The 20,238-nt window shown below is 40.5% G+C and overlaps 3 protein-coding genes across 3 annotated transcripts; 1 reads left to right on the forward strand and 2 right to left on the reverse strand.

The window, feature by feature from the left end:
* Positions 1-520: 520 nt before the first annotated feature.
* LOC310944182 (ester hydrolase C11orf54 homolog) lies at positions 521-4,674 on the reverse strand. Its single transcript, XM_083909887.1, has 8 exons — positions 4,352-4,674; positions 4,151-4,249; positions 3,534-3,607; positions 3,345-3,446; positions 3,039-3,215; positions 2,626-2,775; positions 1,093-1,209; positions 521-1,006 (listed from the first exon to the last, which is right to left on the reverse strand). The coding sequence occupies exons 1-8, from the start codon at positions 4,416-4,418 to the stop codon at positions 833-835; spliced, it is 960 nt and encodes a 319-aa protein (XP_083766013.1). The 5' UTR covers positions 4,419-4,674; the 3' UTR covers positions 521-832.
* An 891-nt stretch (positions 4,675-5,565) lies between these two features.
* Positions 5,566-9,611, reverse strand: spata22 (spermatogenesis associated 22; the record flags this gene model as incomplete). Its single annotated transcript, XM_083905203.1, has 7 exons — positions 5,566-5,757; positions 6,508-6,605; positions 6,700-6,820; positions 7,132-7,531; positions 8,131-8,320; positions 9,053-9,193; positions 9,569-9,611. The coding sequence occupies 7 exons, from the start codon at positions 9,609-9,611 to the stop codon at positions 5,566-5,568; spliced, it is 1,185 nt and encodes a 394-aa protein (XP_083761329.1).
* Positions 9,612-10,604: 993 nt separating this feature from the next.
* Positions 10,605-19,749, forward strand: stip1 (stress-induced phosphoprotein 1). Its single transcript, XM_083910769.1, has 14 exons — positions 10,605-10,630; positions 13,521-13,730; positions 13,824-13,965; positions 14,258-14,399; positions 14,569-14,734; positions 14,834-14,960; positions 15,847-15,949; positions 16,358-16,478; positions 16,600-16,696; positions 16,799-16,923; positions 17,018-17,054; positions 17,840-17,943; positions 18,293-18,465; positions 18,558-19,749. The coding sequence occupies exons 1-14, from the start codon at positions 10,622-10,624 to the stop codon at positions 18,628-18,630; spliced, it is 1,629 nt and encodes a 542-aa protein (XP_083766895.1). The 5' UTR covers positions 10,605-10,621; the 3' UTR covers positions 18,631-19,749.
* The last annotated feature ends 489 nt before the right edge of the window (positions 19,750-20,238 follow it).

Consider the following 20,238-nt stretch of genomic DNA (forward strand, 5'->3'; position numbering starts at 1 on the left):
ATGATGTCATCGCGACACTGATGACGTGATGGACTGTGGAGCTGTGACCATGTGATGATGTCATCGTGACACTGATGACGCGATGGACTGTGGAGCTGTGACCATGTGATGATGTCATCGTGACACTGATGACGGTGTGGCCTGCGGAGCTGCGACCGTGTGATGATCTCATCGTGACACTGATGACGGTGTGGACTGTGGAGCTGTGATGCACTGAGACCTGCTGTCACTTCTGCTGTCACTTCAACACTGATTCCCAGGGAGGCTGTTTGTCTTATCGTCACTATCGGTTCATAAAGTTACTGTTAAATGTGATGAACACGCAAATTATAATTGAATATAAACAGATTGAGTGAAAGAATCGGGAGTTATAAAACTACTTTTAACACGTTGTTATTGTTCCTAATAATAATTATACAATTATATAAGTGAAATCAGGCAAAAACAACATGATTCCTGAAACAACACATAAACTAATAGCCACGGTCAATTAAATAAACCATTTTTATTGATCGTTTTAATCTTTAATTACGTCATTGTACTTTCCAGCTTACTGTATTCACTTCACTATCGTTGGTTTTGCATTTATTTACAAATCCATGGTTTAAAGCGGAAGTTGACGTGACATCGGTATTCATGAAAACCGCAAGCAGACGTCATTAGCGTACTCCCATCATGCCTTTCGCTGTTCATGTTCGCGCCGAGCAAGTCGATTACGTTATTATTTTCATGAAATGCAATGCTGAGGAAATTTAGGGGGAAAAAAATTTATCAATTCATATCATTAAGAGAAGCCGTGCAACAAAATTGATTTATGTATGCGTGAATTGTTTCAGTCTCGTCCAACCGCATGAGTCTCTTTGGGTCTGTCAATACGATAGACGAACTCTGCTGGCACGAAGTAGCCCAAGTACTCCACACTGTCTGGGGTTGTGTCTATGTAGTAGTGGCCACCTTCTCCGTGGTGGCTGAAGCAGTGGGTGTGCTCCACGCGAAGGTCCAAACCCTGGATCCACAACCAAATAAAAGCAAACCACTTTAACTAAACAGCCCAAGTTGCAGATAAAAACAGATAAAAAACACTTCTCTCACAGGATCTCTGGAAACCAGCACGGAGAGGCAGATGAGTGGAGCGCTGACTTCAAAGTGCTTGAGCCAGCTGTTGACCTCATCATCATTGTTGAGGGGGCAGACTGAGAACTCCCTTGGCTACCAATAATAAAACACACAAAAAAATAGCATCATGTTCATACTGTATGTTTCAGTATCAGTGCAATGTTCAGACTACTGTACAGTCAGCAGCATGAGCTATACCTATGTTGGGTTACTAAATGGTCTTTGTACTCTAGGGCACTTTTCCAGTCTTGATGACCACTCAAAGTCTTGTAATGGTAAATTAAATATCTCTGACTCAGAGCTAAAACTGTCCATCACCCTATACCTGTCCAGTACAGAATTGTGTACAATCCTACAACATCCGCAGGGAGTTGGCTTCCCGATACCTCCAGTAGACAAAGAGGTGCGAAAACACCGGCTTCAATGGCAGACTATTTGTCTATTGGAGGAATGCAAAAGGGGAGTTGCTCAGGTATAAATGTGGAGGGCTCACTTTGCTCTGGGTCTTTCTCCAGCTAGGATCACTCCTGTGAAGATTGACCTTTTCCTTGCAACGAAAATAAAAAACTTGTCGGCCGGCAGAAGTTCTCTATTTCATTCTTCACCAGCAGCAGAGAATTTCCACAACAGTCTACAGTTTTAACCATTCACATGCTGCTTTCTTGCCCAAGGACACAGCTGCATGTAGACCAACAGAGCTAGGAATCAAACCCATAACCTTTGAGTTCAAAGACAACTCACCCTACCACTGAGCTACTGGTCAGATATCTTTGTAGTTCTATAGTTACATACATCTATGCACAGATAAATATATGTAGCTCCGTGGTAGAGCGAGTCATCTTTCAAATAGAAGGTTTTGGGTTTGATTCCCAGCTCCACGAGTCTACATGGAGTGTCTGAATGGCAAAAACTGCAGTATGAAGCAGCTTTGAGTGGTCATCAAGACTAGAAAAGGGCAATATAAAGAGGTTATTTACATGCAATGAATAAATATGTCATGCTGTAAGAGTATTGGATGTACCTTTAATGGTACAGTCTGAATTACATCTATACTACCAAGCACCAATTTGTGTTACAGTGTAAGTGGGGAAGTTTCATGATGCAACTGGATATCCCTCGCCTCACTACTCTATCAAGAAGTGTGAAGGTTCTCAGTCACCTCCCATCCAAGAGTTTTCAAACTTAACCCAAGTGTGCCTACAGCTGACGACAGAAGAAATTCAGACCTGTATTTGCAATCTGCAATCTGGACATGATCGGTTCACCTAGATCGGATGTTAATACCATGTCTGAACAGAGTCAAAGGCTTGTCTTTGATGAAAGTGTTATCACGTCACAGTTACTGTTGTTAGCTGTAGGTGACTGAACTTGCTAGAGTTGTTACAGTCAGTGTTCCCTGTTTTATTTCATTCACCCTACAAACTGTGCTTTATGATGACACTTCTGATGTGTGTGCATTTCTTTTAACCTCTTTGAAATAGAGGAAGGTCATCAACATCCATTATTTACCATGATATGGATTTTAGCTTTCCCTTTCTGGATGATGAACGTGCCACCGAGGGCCACGCTTTTATCGGGGTAGTGGCTTTCAAGAGTCTTCCTCAAGGCTGTCACGATACTGTGGCCTCCTGTTCTCTTCTTGGCACGCACTTCTATGACCTGTGGAGGAAAACTTTGCAAAGTTAGCTTGCATAATCACTTTATTTTTGTTAATATGTATCCTTTTGAATGTTCACAGCACACATGTGTGGTGATGGGGCTAAAGGTCATGGGCAATAACTTGGTTATTGACTTGGTGGTTATTTCATATAACCAAAGAGTTCATTATTGACAAAAAAGTTGAGATAATGATGACAAAGCGTTTCTCAAGCACTGCACACATCAAAAACTACAGATGTTGTTTGTTTGGGTGAGACTGATACCTTTCCAGATTTCCCTTCACATGCGTACAGATTGCCCAACAGACCAAATCTGCAGTCAGAGAATTTGTCGCTGTATTTTTCTTGCAGACACTGGCCATCAGCCGGATTGATGGAGGCCATGTAACTTCGGTTCACTGCAGGCCTTCCCTCCGCCTCTGTGAGAACCTGAGGCATCAGCTGTAGATCAGAGAGACGTTTTCACAGCAACAATGAGTCAGAGGTTACGATGACAAAATTGCACAACACTGCAATGATTTATTGATGCCAAAATGTTGCAGCATGAAAAAAAGTGTTTCAGTGAATAACCTCTGCATTCATTCCCACAATCCTGGAGGGAGCAGCTCCTGCACCGAGGATGAAAGCTCCCGGCAGCTCCAGCTCTTTAGATATAGTGTTCATGTTGTATTCCTGGGAGGAGAAGGTGTATCATTTAACTCCAGGTGAATTCATATCATACCTCATTGCAGTATTTGCAGGCAGAGGAAAAGGAGTTACCTTGTGCTTCTGAGCTAAAGGAATCAGGTACGGCACACCACCCACATCAGTGATTCGAGGACTTCCACACAAGCCTTCAAAAGTGGCATTAAAGGGTTAATTTGGCTTTTTTTTTTCTTTAAAAGTGTGGTTGTGACACTCTGTCAAGTGCTGACTGTGCTGTTTGTGCCAGGAAACATTCACAGACAATTGCTCTCAATGAAAACATGGCTGCCAGCAGGGACAAAAAGAAAAACAGATACTTAGCAACTTCATTCATCTATGCTTGCTTGTATAAGTCCACAGAGAAAATATGCAATTTTACATCACAGTACACAGAAGTAGTTTGTACACATACAAAATCAGTGTCTTAATTCAATAATCTGCAAAGTAGTTTAGTTCACATTTCACAGAGCAACATTCTATATGTTACCATGCAGTTAAGTTGAGCTGCAGTCGTTGGGAGAGCTGGGAGTTTGGTGTGGTGGCTCCGAGTGCCTTTTGACCCCTAATGTTCTCTTGAAACACATCTGCGAGAGTGATTTGATTTTCTCCAGCATTTGTGTCTGAGGTGTGTAATGTCTACAGGTGTGGAGGCGGTGGGATATGAATGGAGTGTGCATATAGTGAGCACGTACCTTGGACAGGAAAGTGGAATGGTTCTTTGGTGAGATCTGGACACTCCACAACACTGACCTGAACTTCTGCAAAGTTGTCTTCCAGTCCTGCTTGCAAAACTGAAAAAAAACACACCATCACCACCACTACTACTGCTGCTTTTATGAACAGCTAATCTGTATTTGTAAACCTGCATTTGCCTCTTTGGCTGAAGTCCTTACCAGTTCGCAGTTCCTGCAGATCTGGAATGAACAGCTGAACTTTCTCGGTTTTGCTGATGTCTGCCATAGCTGTGCTTCAGGGTAAATGCACCCACAGACTGTTTGCAGTGCAGGAAAGGGAGTTTGATAACTCGGGCACAACAACAGGATGGTTAAAGTACAACCGAAGAGTAATGAATAGCAAGATAGTTCACATCCCAGCACGTGATTCCTCCTCGTCACGTGAGTTAACCCTAACCATCGCCCGCGATAGTTTTTTTATATACGTATTATTACGGCAATTAAGTAGGTCAAGGATTAATAACGTGGAAATAGCTGGTATATTTACAGAAAAATGCTGAGGATAAGGCTGAGGATGTGACTCCGTCGACCGAACACTCCGGAGGACCCGGAAGTCAAGCGCTGCGAAATTCCCGTAAATTTACGAGATTAAATTCGTAAATTTACGACCTTAATTCTCGTAAATGTATGAGAATAAAGTTGTACTGTGCTGCCGGCGTGTGTAACAATGGGATTTGTTGTTATTGTTCGTGTTGTGCACGGACGTCTTAAAGTGACGGACCGGAAGTGAAAGTCGGAAAGTCCGAGAGTAGTTGACAGCTCTAGTTGAATGTATGCATACTATTTGAATAAAGACCCAGTGAGCAAGGGGTCAAATTAATTATCAGTTCCTCTATTTTCCCCTCCACAAAAGCAGCGCTTTCCTTTCTGCGGAAAATATGTTATTTTTAAAGACCTGACACTTGTGACAATTTGATGCTGATGTGCCAAAAGATTAAGTATCTCATTGTTTGTTAAACCTAAAGTAGGCTATAATTCCACAAAATGCACCACGGCACCCATTTGAACCCTCTTACGATGTTGTTCTCAATGTGGTCCTTGTACTCCGTCGTATTAATGCTACTTAAACCTTGAAAATAATGTCTGCTGTTCTGTGAGTCTGTGAATTCTTTGTAATAAAAACAAATTACAAGAAGCGAAGCTTTACTTTAAATTAACAGGTTGAATGAAATGCAACAACTCTTTAGATTATGTTTCACAAAATACACAAAAAAAAGTATATCCAGGAACATGGAAGAACTTTAGTGTAATAACTACATCGCCCCTCACAGGTGGAAAACTGAAACAACACCTCTCAGTGAAAACCACTGGAATTTCTAGAACATAACAGAAGTTACTTTGAGTAAATGGCAGTAAGCTTGCTTCTTTGTCGTTCAGACTTCTCGCATCGAATTGACCAGTGCCCTCATTTCTGTGTCGCATGCTTTTACAGCCTCGAGGGCGTTCCTCTGCTCTGAGGGCAGGCCAGGCCTCACCGACACACACATGAGGACGTCTCTGCTGCGGTCATAGTTGCCCACACATCGATGGATTTGACCGCGGATGAGACGAGGCAGCTCCTGCTCCTGTTTTGGACAAGAGGCGTAAATGAAGGATCGGCGCTCGATTTTCAACACATTTTTGAAGAAGAATTCCACTCATGGGTTCACATAGTGAAGATGGACAAAGCAGCATATTTAGTAAAAGCCAATGTTATTATAGAGAGACTGAACAGAGTCAAAGGAAAGTAACAAAAGCAAATTGAAATGCACTCAACACATAAAACGAAAATTAATTTCATTTTAGAGGGATGTGGGCTCACAGTTTTGCCATTCACTCACACATTCATTCATATAACACATCTTTCATACATTCACACAGTGCCGTCACAGCCATCAGGAGCTCACTCAAGTGTACACATCTGTCATGGTGTCAGTTCCTGTCTTTTATTTTTTTAAAGTTCTTTGTTATGGTTTCCTGTTTATTTTGTTCTGCTTTTTGTTTCAGGAATCTGGCTGGTTGGCAGGGCAGAACTTCTGATCCACTCACCTGCAACTCATCTCCTCGTTTACTTCTGCTGTTTAGACTCTGGTTATCAGGCTCTGCTGAAGCTGGATAATGACCCATTTATTTGAATCAGGTGTGTTTGAGCAGGGAAACATCTTCAACATGCAAGACAGTGGCTCCCCAGGACCAGGAGTGAGAAACCCTGATCTAGCTGTTCCTTAAATACTTTTTCTAATAGCAAAGCCAGAAATTGAGCCCACAAACCCTTCAAGTTGAAAGACAAGTCTCTCTACCAATGAGCTACAGAGGACATAATATCTTTTTCTTACATTTTCATAGAAGATGCACTGCACAACTTCCTTTCCATCTCTCATGAGGAAGGTCTTGGATCCATGGTGACCAAGTGTTACTGCAGAGTCCAGGGTGGCTGGCGGAAGAGTAAAGCGTGGCCCCTCAGATTAATCATGCTTTTAAATGCTAAACACGCAACAAAAAAATGCATCAACTGCAAATCAACTCACCAAATATCTCAAACAAGTAAGGCACTTTGTCTTTGAACTGGCTCCAGTGTCTCATGCCCGCAATAACTGCAGTCAGGATCCTCAGTGAGTTCTCGGAGGCCGGCTTCATTAGAGGCGCTTCCTGATGAGCACAGTTAAGGATAATCACTAACAATATAAGGGCTGCAATGATTACAAAATTAGATCTAAACAATTCCATTAAATATTACACACAACCACTTCCAAATCTCTTTGTTTATTATTTAAACACAGAGACACATGCTGCTAAATAGTACACACTATACCTTTAAGATTTAGCAGTGTCAGATTATGGGAAGGTTTTTCTAACCTGTAATTCTAATGGACTCTACACCCCTTCCTGCAGTTTATCAATTTTTGTGTGTATTTTACTGAGCAAAATCAAATTAAACTCAGCTCCACATCTATTCCTACCTGGGTTTGAGGTGGTCGTGTAGACCGAGGTGGATTTGAGCTTCTTTTTCCAGCAAAGGAGGAACTCTGTGGCCCAAAGCTGTTGGTAAATTTCCAGCTGTTGTTTTGAGAAGGCAGCACTGGTTGAGTTGAGGACTTGCTCACAGGTGGCACAGGGGGAAGCAGAGGTCTTGGCTGCTGTAGTTGCTGTTGCTGCTGATATGAGGGAATGGAGGGTCTGCAAGGTGACTGCTGAACCACATGAGAGAATCCACCATGCGGCGGCGGTGGTGGCGGCGGCCGTGTCTTGCTTTGTGCAGTGTCACTCCTCGAAGGAGCTTGATATTTGTTCTGTCGGGGAGTAAAGCTGTAGCTGGAATCCTGTTGTCTGCTGGGGAAACTAGGCTGTCCAGTCTTTGAGCTGAAATGAAAATACATCCCTCCTGATTTTATACGTGCTGGGATTTCAAAATGAAACTCACCATACACAATCTTTTTAAAAGAATATAAAGTTAAAAAGATTTTAACATCTGAGAGCATCTGAATATGTGAGAAACATTGTTCATGTAAGACAAATTTGAACCCTCTCCATTGATAAAATAACTTACATTTAAATTATGGCTCAAATTATGCAACTTCTAAGAATAAACAAATGTGTTTTGCATTGAAACATTGTTAAATAAGTCCGCATCACTCTGATTCAGCTCCACACAACTCTGATTCTCAGTAAAGTAGTGTTTAGATATCGTGTCTATTTTATAGAATTTTATGTGAAGACAATAAGAAGCAATAGCAAAGTTTTGGATAGTTTATCACTTTCTGAGAACAAAAAAAAGTTTGATTTGTTCTGCCGTCAATTACTAAAAAATATCAAAATTGGTCAATTTGGCAGTTTGTTGCTGCTGCAAAAAGTGCTCACATGATAATAATGCATTAAGGAATTTCCAGCAGTTTTTAAATTATTGCATGATATAAGCCGGTTTAAACAAATGGCTGTTACTACAAGTGTATAAAACATACCCTGTGCCTCCAGCGTTGTATGGATGTGATATCGGTGCATAGGTTCTCGCTGTAGCGGCAGGTCCAGAAGCAGATCTGTTGCTGGTAAACTTCTGGGGCTGAGGAGCTTGAGGGACACCCTGTATGTTCCACTGGTCACTTTGTGAAGCACCAGAAGACAAAGCTGAAGCCTGGTAACCTCCAAAAGTACCTGAGGAAAAGCATAGTTGTGTCAAAAGAATTATTACAGTTTATTTGTTACTGAATATAGTATTTATTTTTTGTTAAACTAGCAAACTAAAGGGGTGTACTGACTCTAGTTAGTTTTTCATAAGTATGTATTATATAAGTCTTGATTAAGTTTTCAAATATTCACTAAGGGAATGCACATTCTAATGTTTCTATCCACTGTTGTTAAGCAAATATTAGCAAACAGTGCAAAAAAGATAAGTAAATGTTGCAAAGCAATATCAAAGAGTGTAAAATTTGTTTTGTTGCTGGTTTTATAATAATCTTTTATTGTGCTAATATTTGCTTATTTCCCTAAGTTGAGGAATGTTGTGTTTTCCCTCATCCGTCCACACATACTTCATCTCATCCACCTTTTCTCTGGAGTGACATTTCAGTCATGTGATTTGTAGAGGTCATCGTCTATTTTTCATTGCACTGTTTTTGCATTAACATTTTATTTATACACCAACTTTTCCACCTCCCTCATACTTAAAAACATTTTGTGATATTTCATTTTACATTTCCTTTTTATCATATTGCTTATGCGCCGGTAGATGGAATCCCATCCATAGTGGAAAACTGTGCAGTCTTGGTGGAGGTTTGTGCTCTCTGAGTGCTTTCTTCAGTTCCCTTGTTCTTATAGCTTTTAGTGCACCGCTCTCTAGTGTCTGAAATACAGAAAGGGAACTCAGAGCCTGACTGAATGGTTCACCTGCTGTGCTGTTGTGAGATGTTGCTGCACTGGTGTTTGCCACATATTCAGTGTGGGAGAAGAATTCATTCACAGAAGGAGATGATGTCAAAGGAATCCTGTTTCGTTTCTTCTGGTTAAACAGTGGCACAGAGATGCAGCCTGTTGGAGACAAAGGAAAAAACAACTACACACAGTAAGGTATTGACACACTAAATAAATCCAGCATATTACAAAGGGTATGTTGTGAAACATTTAGCAGTGTTTTCATTGACAATCTTTCACAATTACATAAAGATAGTCTCATTTCAACAGACCATCATTTCTGATTCTCTTAACTCCTTACAAGCTGAATTCCAGCGGCTTCCATCAGGATGATAATACAGCCTCCACAAATGTAGAATCAATAGGTACATATTTTCTTTAGTTCCATCTGATATTTTTGCTCTAAATAAGCACTGAGGCCATAATATCATTTCAGCTCAGTAATATCATTTATTCCATAAGACTTTTTCAACGTGACACTCATTTACAAACCTGCTGTTGGTCTGGCTGGCTGGTTTTCCTGTCTTCTCATCATTGTTTAGTGAAAGCAGCTTGTCCAGTTAGCAGCACCTATTAGCAACACAGTGGGAAGCACCTGATAAAACAGAGTAAGATACCTGATACTTGTGTAACAGTTGGCCACTCACTACTTTCCACAATGAACAGTCGTCCACTAACTCGAATTTAAAGATTTAAGATTAAAACAGACACTTTGGTGTCATTTCAGTTTAGCAACAAACCAAAGGCAACAAGCTAGGTTAGTTAGCCAAAAAGCTAATCTTTCACATGACTCGTTTAGCTTGTTACATGATAATGCAGCTGTAGCTTATTGCACAGTAGTAATAAAAAAAAAAAAAAAAAAGTTAGAAAGTTAATTTACTTTGAACATGGTGTATTATACGTTACCAATTGATGTCTGTTTGTGAAAGTTGTTAAAAACAAAGTCCAACATTGGAAAGAAACTAGCGCCATAAGTAATGCATGTTGCCTTCACGATCTGTCAGTAATCAGAGCTTCAGAAGGCATGAAATAATATAATATAATGCATATATGCAATATTTGCGAATACATATAGCATATATAGCAGATATTAGTTGAATAAATTCACATTCAAGATCATGTGTTGTACAGTGTTGGTTTATTTGAAAATGAATCAGGATAACATTAATCAAGGTATCAAAATATGTAGGTCCTAGAAAGCCACAATTAGCTTCAATTATTCCAAAATAAAAGAAAAACGTATTGACCAATTTATTGTTCATGCTTTGATATTTAAATGTTAAAAAACAGTTACCAAATTCATGTTTCTATGTACAGCTTGAAGAGTATGTTGCACACTTTCGGGTTTGCACACATTTCGGTTTTCAGACTTCAAAGTGGCTGTCAGATGAGAACCATATATCTGAATACTGATTGCGGATTTTTCTCCGTCCGTCCCAAACTGGCAACCTTCATGTTGTTCCGGTCGTGAACACGCCTCCTTTTGAACTTCAGGAGGAGGCGCTAGACCGCAGTAGTTTCTGGAAGGAACCTCATGCTGATACCATGGACAAAGTGAGTGTCAAGCTACTTTTCATGATACATGTTTTCCAAAATATAAACATATATACAGTGCGAGTTTCTTTCAAGAGTTGCTTAAACGTTGATTGCCCGTGCAAAATAAATTCACAGCTTTGCTTAGTTGGCTATCTCTTCACACCAAGACTTTAATCTTTGCCTGTAGTGGACAGCTAGCTAGCTAGCTAGTTAGCTTAGCTTCAATTCCGGTAGTAATGCGTGTTCTCGGTGGTTGGCTGAGCAAAACGATTCAACTACGATAGACTACGGCATGGTCAATGAACCAAACCAAACCTTAGTGCAAGAAGCACAAACATAGCTATGTCACGTTAAATGTTATGTCATATATTTCTAAGTTTTGGCTCATGTGTGATTGCAACCAATGTTAGCTAACTGAAGCTAACGTGTGGGGCTATAATTCATATAGCTGCAGTAGGAAACTTTCCCTGTTCCGAATCGCTCGTCCATCAATCGATATTGCAAATATATTTTTCTAACTCACAGCAAACCACTTGTAACATAGTCGTATCAAGTTATGCTCGAGTTAGCAATTTTTCATTTAACCGCTTATCAACATTATCTCAAAAATGTGAACGCTCTCAATGGGATCGTCGGCTTATTGGAGCATCGTGTCCACCCTTTGTGTGCATGTTGTGTCAGAAAACCGACAACTTGAAGTGTGACAGCCAGTCAGCAGCACATGCTGCGGAAGTATTTTTGGATCAGCTTCAGCGGTCTCCACAGCAGCGTGCACTCAGACCGGTGGATCATTCTAGATGCACACGGCGCTGCTGTCGGAGCTAAAGCCGCATTTTGTCGTCAGCTGTCGCGTCCTCGGGAAGGTTCTGCCACCGTACTGTTAAAGTGTTTCCAGGATCAAACTAAGACACTTGACTTTATATTAGATAGTGTTTTTATACCTGAGCTTCCCATGTGATACATCATTGTCAGTTAAATGAGTGTTGTACATCCTCCAGGTCTATAGAGGGCACTCTCTTATCATTAATATGCTGATTCAGAGAGGAACTTGTCCATTTGTGAAGACAGCTGAGAAGGTTTCCCCCTCCTTCTCAAGTCATATATTTTAGGGGTGGTTTGATTTTTATAATTACTGCTTACATTGACACATCTTTAATTATTTTATGTTCTTCTAGAGGTGAAATGTTGCCCTTCCTGGTTCAAAGTTATTGATCACATTTCAAGTTCTCTCCTCTAATATACCCGATCTCTGTTTTCCCGTCTCTTCAGTCCCATCCTTCACAGTTTAAAGCTCTTCAGAGCACCTCAAAGTTCTGCACCCAACCCAGGAGCTCACTATCTTGCGTCAATGTGGTCTTGGTGGAAAACTAAGTGTTGAAAGTATTTGTTAAGAGATTCACCGTGATGCAGATGCATCCAGACTATTCTGTATCGATGCAGTAATGGCACATAATAACCCCGCCCGCCCTCCTCCAGGGGATGTTGTGAGCAGTCAGTCGTGTGTGAAGTAGATGCTGTGAGTGGAGGACAAGTAGACGGGTTGCTCTTGTCGCTCACTCTCTTTCTCTGTGTAAACAGTTGATGCTGAAAATGATCTCTCATTTTCTCCTTTATTCTCTTTGCATTATTTGCTTGGGGGAATGCAGAGGCAACATTTATTCTTTATCATAATTCTGTACCCTTTTTGGTTGCTGACCAATCCCACATTTCACAACCCATTTTTATAAATTTGAGTATGGATGCATTCACTCATCAGTGCTATCTATACTTGAGAGGAGCCTTTGGACATTTTTCTCAGACTTTTTCTAGTATATTTTTCTAATTGATAATGGATGAAGACTGGCACTGCCTTTGATCTGTAAATGAGCTGCTGTGATTAGTGTATGGATTAAAGGTTCAAAGACGGATATTAAAATGTTATAACAAGGCACAAATGCAACATTACAGACTTTAACACTGCACCAACCAATTACACATCATTTGTTGTCAACCATCGAATCTGATTCATCTGGCAATAACGTTTTCTATAGGAAGTGCACATTTTCAAGTGCTACCAATTAGGGGGAAAAAATGTTGAAAAGTATGAGGAAGGATCTCAGTTATGAGACCACATACATGAAAGAGAAAGTAAGTGGCATTTTCAACAAAAATGCACAGATCTCTCCCACTTGGCTCTAGTCTAGGCTACTTCCGCATCCGGAGGTGTGCTTCCCCTTGCTGATCCAAAACCCCCACCAAAGCTCAGCGTCCCTGTTGTACCTGCACCACGGGTCGATGGGTTTGACGGGTCACTTTGCAGGTGGAGAGGGGGGCGCAGCTTCCATCCACGGGTACACCCAACCTGATTTGCCCACTGCCACACTCGGAACCTCTAACCCCCACCGCAGTGCGGTACCCAATTCTCAGTTAAATCTAGAGCTGCAACTAACGATTATTTTCGTAATCGATTAATCGGTCGATTATTTTCTCGATGAATCGTTTAGTCATAAAATGTCAGAAAATGTTAAAAAAAACTTTGATCAATGTTCGTCAAACCTGGAAATGATGATGTTCCCGAATGTGTTGTTTTGTTCACAAACCAAAATGATTCAGTTTTAATGATTTATTTGTTATGTGGAGCAAAGAAAATATTCACATTTAAGAAGCTGAAACAATCAGAAATCTTGTTCTAATCATGAAAAAAGCTTCAAACCGATTATCGATTATCAAAATAGCTGACGATTAATTTAGTAATCGATTCATCGATTAATCGTTTCAGCTCTAGTTAAATCATAGAGATTGTATACACAAGCACACACACAGGGAAAAAAAAAGAGACTTGTCTCCTGCTTTTCTGTTAATGGCCTAAACTGTAGTATTGCGAGTGTACTTCTTTTTGCCTAATTGATTGTGTTTTCCTGGCTCATAGGTTTCAGTGTTGAAAGACCAGGGCAACAAGGCACTGAGTGCAGGAAATATTGACGAGGCTGTACGGTGCTACACTGAAGCCTTGACTCTTGACCCTTCCAACCATGTCCTGTTCAGTAACCGCTCAGCTGCCCACGCCAAGAAGGGCAACTATGAGGATGCTCTGCAAGATGCCTGTCAAACCATCAAGATCAAACCTGACTGGGGCAAGGTGAGACGATATTTATTTTACCCAATATTCTGTTGACAAGCGATACAGTAGTTCAATGTTGCTGACACTATACTCTTAATTTGTATCACCCAGGGCTATTCCCGCAAAGCTGCAGCTTTGGAATTTCTTGGCCGACTGGACGATGCGAGAGAAACTTACCAGGAGGGAATCCGGCAAGAGCCGAGTAATCAGCAGCTGAAAGAGGGTTTACAGAACATCGAGGCTCGACTTGCAGGTAGATGTCTTTTACTCTGAAGAATGTGGTATTGTGATCTGATAATTGTGGGACTTATTTCTCCCCCTCCTGTGTGGATAAAGGCTTTAGAAATAGCTGCTGACAGGATCAAAGCAAAGTCACATTGAAGTTCACATAATTTTGAGTGTTGTGAATCATACAGCGGGAAAGTAGCACAGTTACACCAGGGGAAAGAAATGCGCTCATAGAGCGGTGCAGGACGAGTGGGTATTAATGACACTTATTTGTGATCGCATATATCGCTCTAATAACATCCATCTTGATCCACCAGAGAAATCACTGATGAACCCCTTCGCTATGCCCAACCTGTATCAGAAGCTGGAGAATGATCCTCGGACTCGCGAGTTGTTGTCAGATCCCAGCTACAGAGAACTGCTGGAGCAGCTCAGGAACAAACCGTCGGAGCTTGGCACGTATGTGCAAAGTCCAGTAATAGATTTTTTTCCAAATCAGATTGTTATTTATTGAGGTATCATCCTCATTACTTGGCATTACATTGATGTGACTAAAAGTTGAACAGATTAAATGTGTTAGCCCTAATTCTGTGGTATTAAAGAATGCATTTGCCGGACTGTTGTGCAGGAAGCTGCAGGATAAAAGAGTAATGATGACACTCTCTGTGCTGCTGGGACTGAACCTCTCTGAGGCAGAGGAGGAAGACGAGCCCACCCCCACTCCTCCCCCAAAATCCCAAGAGACTCAACCACCTCCACCCAAAGATGAAGACCTGCCTGAAAACAAGAGAAAGGTAAGTTCATCAGCTTTCTTTTAACGAGAACACCAATTTACCTGATAGTTGCCCTTTGTTCTCACATTTGTTATTCTTCAAATGTCTATTTCCATACAGGCCTTGAAGGAAAAAGAACTTGGGAATGCTGCCTACAAGACTAAGGACTTTGAAACGGCGCTGAAACACTATGAAGAGGCAATCAAACAGGACCCCGCCAACATGACATACATTTCAAATCAAGCAGGTACACATTCTTATATTTAAAAACAATTGCATCTCGGGCCCACAAAATTAGCAAAACTCACTATTCGCGTTAAGAGAAACACAATTTTAATGATCACAATCGACATCGAGTGATGAGCTGGTGCTCAGTAGGACTGAACAATTTATCTAAAGTGTATCGAAATCACAATACGGCCTACTGAAGTTTTCAAATTGCTGCAGGTGCAATATTTCTTAAACCAAAATGTGTGTCAAATTACCATTTTAGATTAAATATCGTCCTGGCCTATACACGTCATATTCTACAGACTGAAGAAAATGTCTTTGTTATCTCAAAGATCTGCACAAATGGCACACAGTCATCATTTTAAATATGAGTTAAATATTTATTCAAAACTGTACAGCTGAAGTGCTCAGTCATTCTACTAATAGAAAATATAAATGTTTATTTAAATATAAATAAATATCTGTCTGCAGTCAGCTGTGTGCATTTGCTTATTTGAATATTTTTAACATTGGCACACATTCTGATTGGGTAGATGTGAAGCCATTGGAAGCACAACTCTTAAAGAATAAATGATAAAAATAAAGACCTCCGTCCAAAACGATTAAAGCTGCAATCACTTGGCGTAATTAGTCAGTAATTAGGGTAGCGAAAGTGGCATTGACTCGAAATAAGGTTCACAATTTATTATTTACATGTGTACAAAGGCCTGTAATGTGGATGTTTTTTTCATCCAAAATGTCTTTAATGGAGAAATCGCAGCTTTGTCAGCGTTTCATGTATGAACTCTTTAAATTAATTGACTGCCCGGGCCTTTTAAAATGAGAAGAGCTAGCTCAGCTGACTGTTAAACTTTTAATTCCTCATGAACGTGGTAAATGTGTACTCTTTACTATCTCCTCAGCTGTGTACTTTGAAAAGGGAGATTTCGAGAAGTGCCGGGAGCTGTGTGTGAAGGCCATTGATGTTGGCAGAGAGAACCGAGAAGACTACAGACAAATTGCAAAGTGAGTTGTTAAAGATTTCAAATATTGTCAGAGTGATGTTTGTGTTTTTTGGGTCAGAATAATGCAGGGGGGGAGGGGAGGGGCTTAACAGACCATCTAACAAACACTTACGTAAAGCATACTTGTCACTTGACAAGCAAGTGTTAAAACACCCACTATGGGGCAGTATTTCTCTGCTGCCCTGCTGCTCATATTTGATGTAATGATGTCGAATCAGTTTTTAATTTGAGCTTTGTTCAAGGGCACAAAGGTGGTTTTGTATTTATAGATACACAAGTTTAAATATGATTCAATTGTTTTCTTTCTGTTGTAGTTGTATATTTATTTATTCTTTCAAGATGAAAAACTAGAATGACATTAGATAGTCTGATGTTATAGGCCATTTATAACTGTCTTCTACTGTTTTAGGGCCTTGGCGAGGATCGGCAATTCTTACTTGAAGCAGGAAAAATACAAAGAAGCTGTTCAGTATTTCAACAAGAGTCTGACAGAGCATCGTACCCCTGATGTCTTGAAGAGGTGCCAGCAGGTGTGATATTTACCATTGCAGTTAGAGTATTCCCCTTTTTTTTCTCTTTTTTTTTTGGTAGCTGACTGCTATAGTGTGTTATTCCAAAGTAACATAAATATGCACTTTTGTGTTTGCATAGGCAGAGAAAATCTTAAAGGAGCAGGAGAAACTAGCTTACATTAACCCAGAACTGGCCCTGGAAGAGAAGACCAAAGGAAATGATGCCTTCCAGAAAGGTGTGTGTAATTGCTGTTAAGCATCTTAATTGATCATAATTGGATTTGTCTCTTTTATTTTGATGTTGACTGAAGCTGAATTTGTGTTTTCCTTCCCCCCAGGAGATTACCCTGTAGCCATGAAACATTACTCCGAGGCCATCAAGAGAAACCCTGGCGACGCCAAACTGTTCAGTAACAGAGCTGCCTGCTACACAAAGCTGTTGGAGTTTCAACTTGCCCTGAAGGTACCGTCTCCCTGACCAAGCACATATGTTAACCAGTTGTTGAGATTTTAATCTGGCTTGTGAAATAACATTTGCAATCTTTTTTTGTTGTTAGGATTGTGAAGAGTGCATCAAACTTGACCCCACCTTCAGTGAGTAGTAAATTTTACATTATTATTCATTAAACTAGTGCAGTGCCCGTAGGAAGTATGTATTTCTATAGTGGGAGCTGAAGAAGATTTTTCAGTTATTTAATGGTAATGCATGATAAGGAACGTAAAGGCTAACATAATAATTGAAAATGAAAACATTAGCGTTGTGCCTAAAGAGGTTGCACAGTGTTTGTATTATGTTAGGCCTACGCTAGTGCTGATCGTAGCCTCGCTAGCTTACCTTTGGAAACAGGTTAGCCACAAAGTAGCATGCTGATGCAAAATAAATATGTGCTTGCATATTGGTGAATAGACACAGAAAATGTCTCACCCATCGTGAGGACAGCCTCTTCACTCCCACCTCCCCGCTCCAGACAGCGCAGCTGCTGCTGATGAGCCGCTGCCTGCCTGGTGTAGTGTGATAAATCAGTGAAAGTGCAGCATGATAAATCGGTGAAAATCAAGGATGCACACAATCGGGTCATGCTCAACCCATATCCAAAGTATTGGGGCAATCTGACTAACGGTCAGCGAGATAAGCCTGTCACAGACACAACTTGCTTTAAAGATAGATATACATTATTGTACTTGACTTAATAGACCAGGGTTCCTCACTCCTGGTCCAATCAGATGTGTTTGAGCAGGGAAACACCTAAAACATGCAGGACGGTGGCTCCACAGAACCGGGAGTGAGAAACCCGTGATATAATAGATGTTAACAATGATGAAATGTGATTCAGGACAATTCGCTGTGATTTTAATTTTGCTAATACGTATGTCCACAGTCAAAGGCTTCACACGTAAAGGAGCCGTTTTGGAGGCCATGAAAGATTATTCCAAAGCCATGGATTCATACCAGAAGGCCCTGGAGCTGGATTCTTCCTCAAAGGTATTTGCGGATTACCACAATGATCAGAAAAGTCTTGTTTGAAAACCAATAGGTTTTGTAGAATTTGATGCACCAATCAGCCACAATATTAAAACCACTGGCAGGTGACGTGAATATCATTGGTTATTGTGTTGGCTTCATCAATGCTAATATTTCCAGACTTCTTGGCTTTAATACAACTGAATACTGAAATACATTTTATGGACCAACCGACTTAAGCAAATAAACAGATTATGTTACGTAGTAGAATCATAACAAATGTTGGCACACAAATAAATACTATAAACTACTTGTTTAGTGATTAAAAAATTGGCATTTTGTATTCATTGTTTGCCCTCTCCATTTTCAGGAAGCATCAGAAGGCATACAGCGCTGTATGGTCAGTCATGCCATGAGAAATGACAGCCCAGAGGACGTGAAGAAACGAGCGATGTCCGATCCCGAGGTGCAGAATATTATGAGTGACCCGGCCATGCGCTTGATCCTTGAGCAAATGCAGAAAGATCCTCAGGCGCTTAGCGAGTAAGTTTTCTTCTTCAGTCGGTATCGTAGATAAAAGGTGACAAACGAAAACGCCTGAACAATTTGTTTACCTTTTTTTTTCTTCTCCTCAGCCACTTAAAGAACCCGGTTATTGCTCAGAAGATTCAGAAACTCATTGATGTTGGACTGATAGCCATTCGTTGATGAGACGTGTGAAGAATCTACCAAGACTAAAGTGGAACAACGTGCAAAACCCTCCACAATATTACATCCTATTTTCTTGCCTTTAAATTTAAAAAAAATCTGTCATCTCAGTCATGTTTCACACTGGATGTTTGTGCGACGTGTAATGTCTTTGGTGCATCTCTTTTCAATTGGCTCAGTGATGGCATCTTTACACACGTCACAAACACATCTCCTGTTTCAAAGTAAAAGTGCTTTAGTTCCCTGATTCCATTCGTTTTATTGTGATATATATGTCGAGCACTTACAGATGCACTGCTTCATACTGAAGAGGTCCTGGTATTAAGAGAAAATCGAAACTCCACAGCACCTCTTTGGCATCTGAGCAGGGGACGTGTACCCGGTGTGAGCGACAGATGCATGCGAGATCAGCAGCAGATCGCCACGCACTGCACCTGCATCCAGTGTGAAACCTGCCTCAGTCTCACTTAAGGCTTTGTCTGTATGTTATGTTTTTAAAATTTCACAACTTTTTGCATTGTATCTAAGAAAATGTCTGTCTCGCAATCTGGACTCAAATCTTTTTTTCTAAAATGTTAAGGATTCAATTGTACAGATGCCTAAACACATCTGAAAATAAACATCACAAAGCAGTGAACCCAGTATGTTCATTGTTCTAAACTGGGAAATCCACCCTTCACATAAGCCTAGATCATGGAAAAGAAACAAAACGGTCGTGTTTCTACAATTGTGTTCTACAAATGTTCAAGTTTGTGTCTTATTTGTGTACTGCTCATATCAGTAAAGCACACACTGTTGATTGCAGAGGAGACGGAGAGCGGATTATCTAGACAAACTGTATCTGGGACCGAAGGAAAAGTTCTTGCGTCCTTTTGAACTTTTAAGTTAAAAAGTGCTCAAGTGACAATTCAGAAGTCACAACTCTGGCAATCACACAAACTTTATTTGTTATTTGTCTCATTTTACAGTCAAACACACTCTCCACTGCCGTGTAATCTGACAACAGTTTGTTTGAAGATAGTAAGAGTTACGTGATGGTTAAAGGGTGGATTCACCTTTCTGAATAAGTAAATGGGGCCAGAAACTTGTACCGATCCTCCCCAGTGCTACCTATCACTTCCTACTATATACTGTATTGCTTTACTTACTCCACAAGGTGAATCTGAAGGATTACACCACCTTTTACTAATGTAAATTGTAATTCCCTAAAATTGATGGGCATCATCCTCCCACTACACCCCGGTTTACTGAGTAATTTCATTGAAATGTTGCATAAATACTGATTTTGATCAGTGGGCCAGATGTGGCCTCCGATATCCCAGTGACCAAATTGTTATAGTTTGCACAGAGCTGCGGTTTCCACAAGTACGAGTTCAAATATATTAAGAATGACTTATTGTAACAATATTTTTTATTGTTTTTACGTTTTCATGATTCATCAGGGAATTCTCTATGACCTGTGGCTCAACGGCACTGTGGAAACAATAGTCTGGGCTCTTTCTGTTATAGTCACATACTCTGTGGAATTACTACGGAACTGTGGTGTAAATCTCGCGCAACATAAAAGAAACTGCCTCCAAGACATGTAATCCTCCAATGGAAATGGAC

This window comes from Microchirus variegatus, assembly GCF_963457635.1.
Source record: "Microchirus variegatus genome assembly, chromosome: 2".
In the NCBI taxonomy this organism is placed as follows: domain Eukaryota; kingdom Metazoa; phylum Chordata; class Actinopteri; order Pleuronectiformes; family Soleidae; genus Microchirus; species Microchirus variegatus.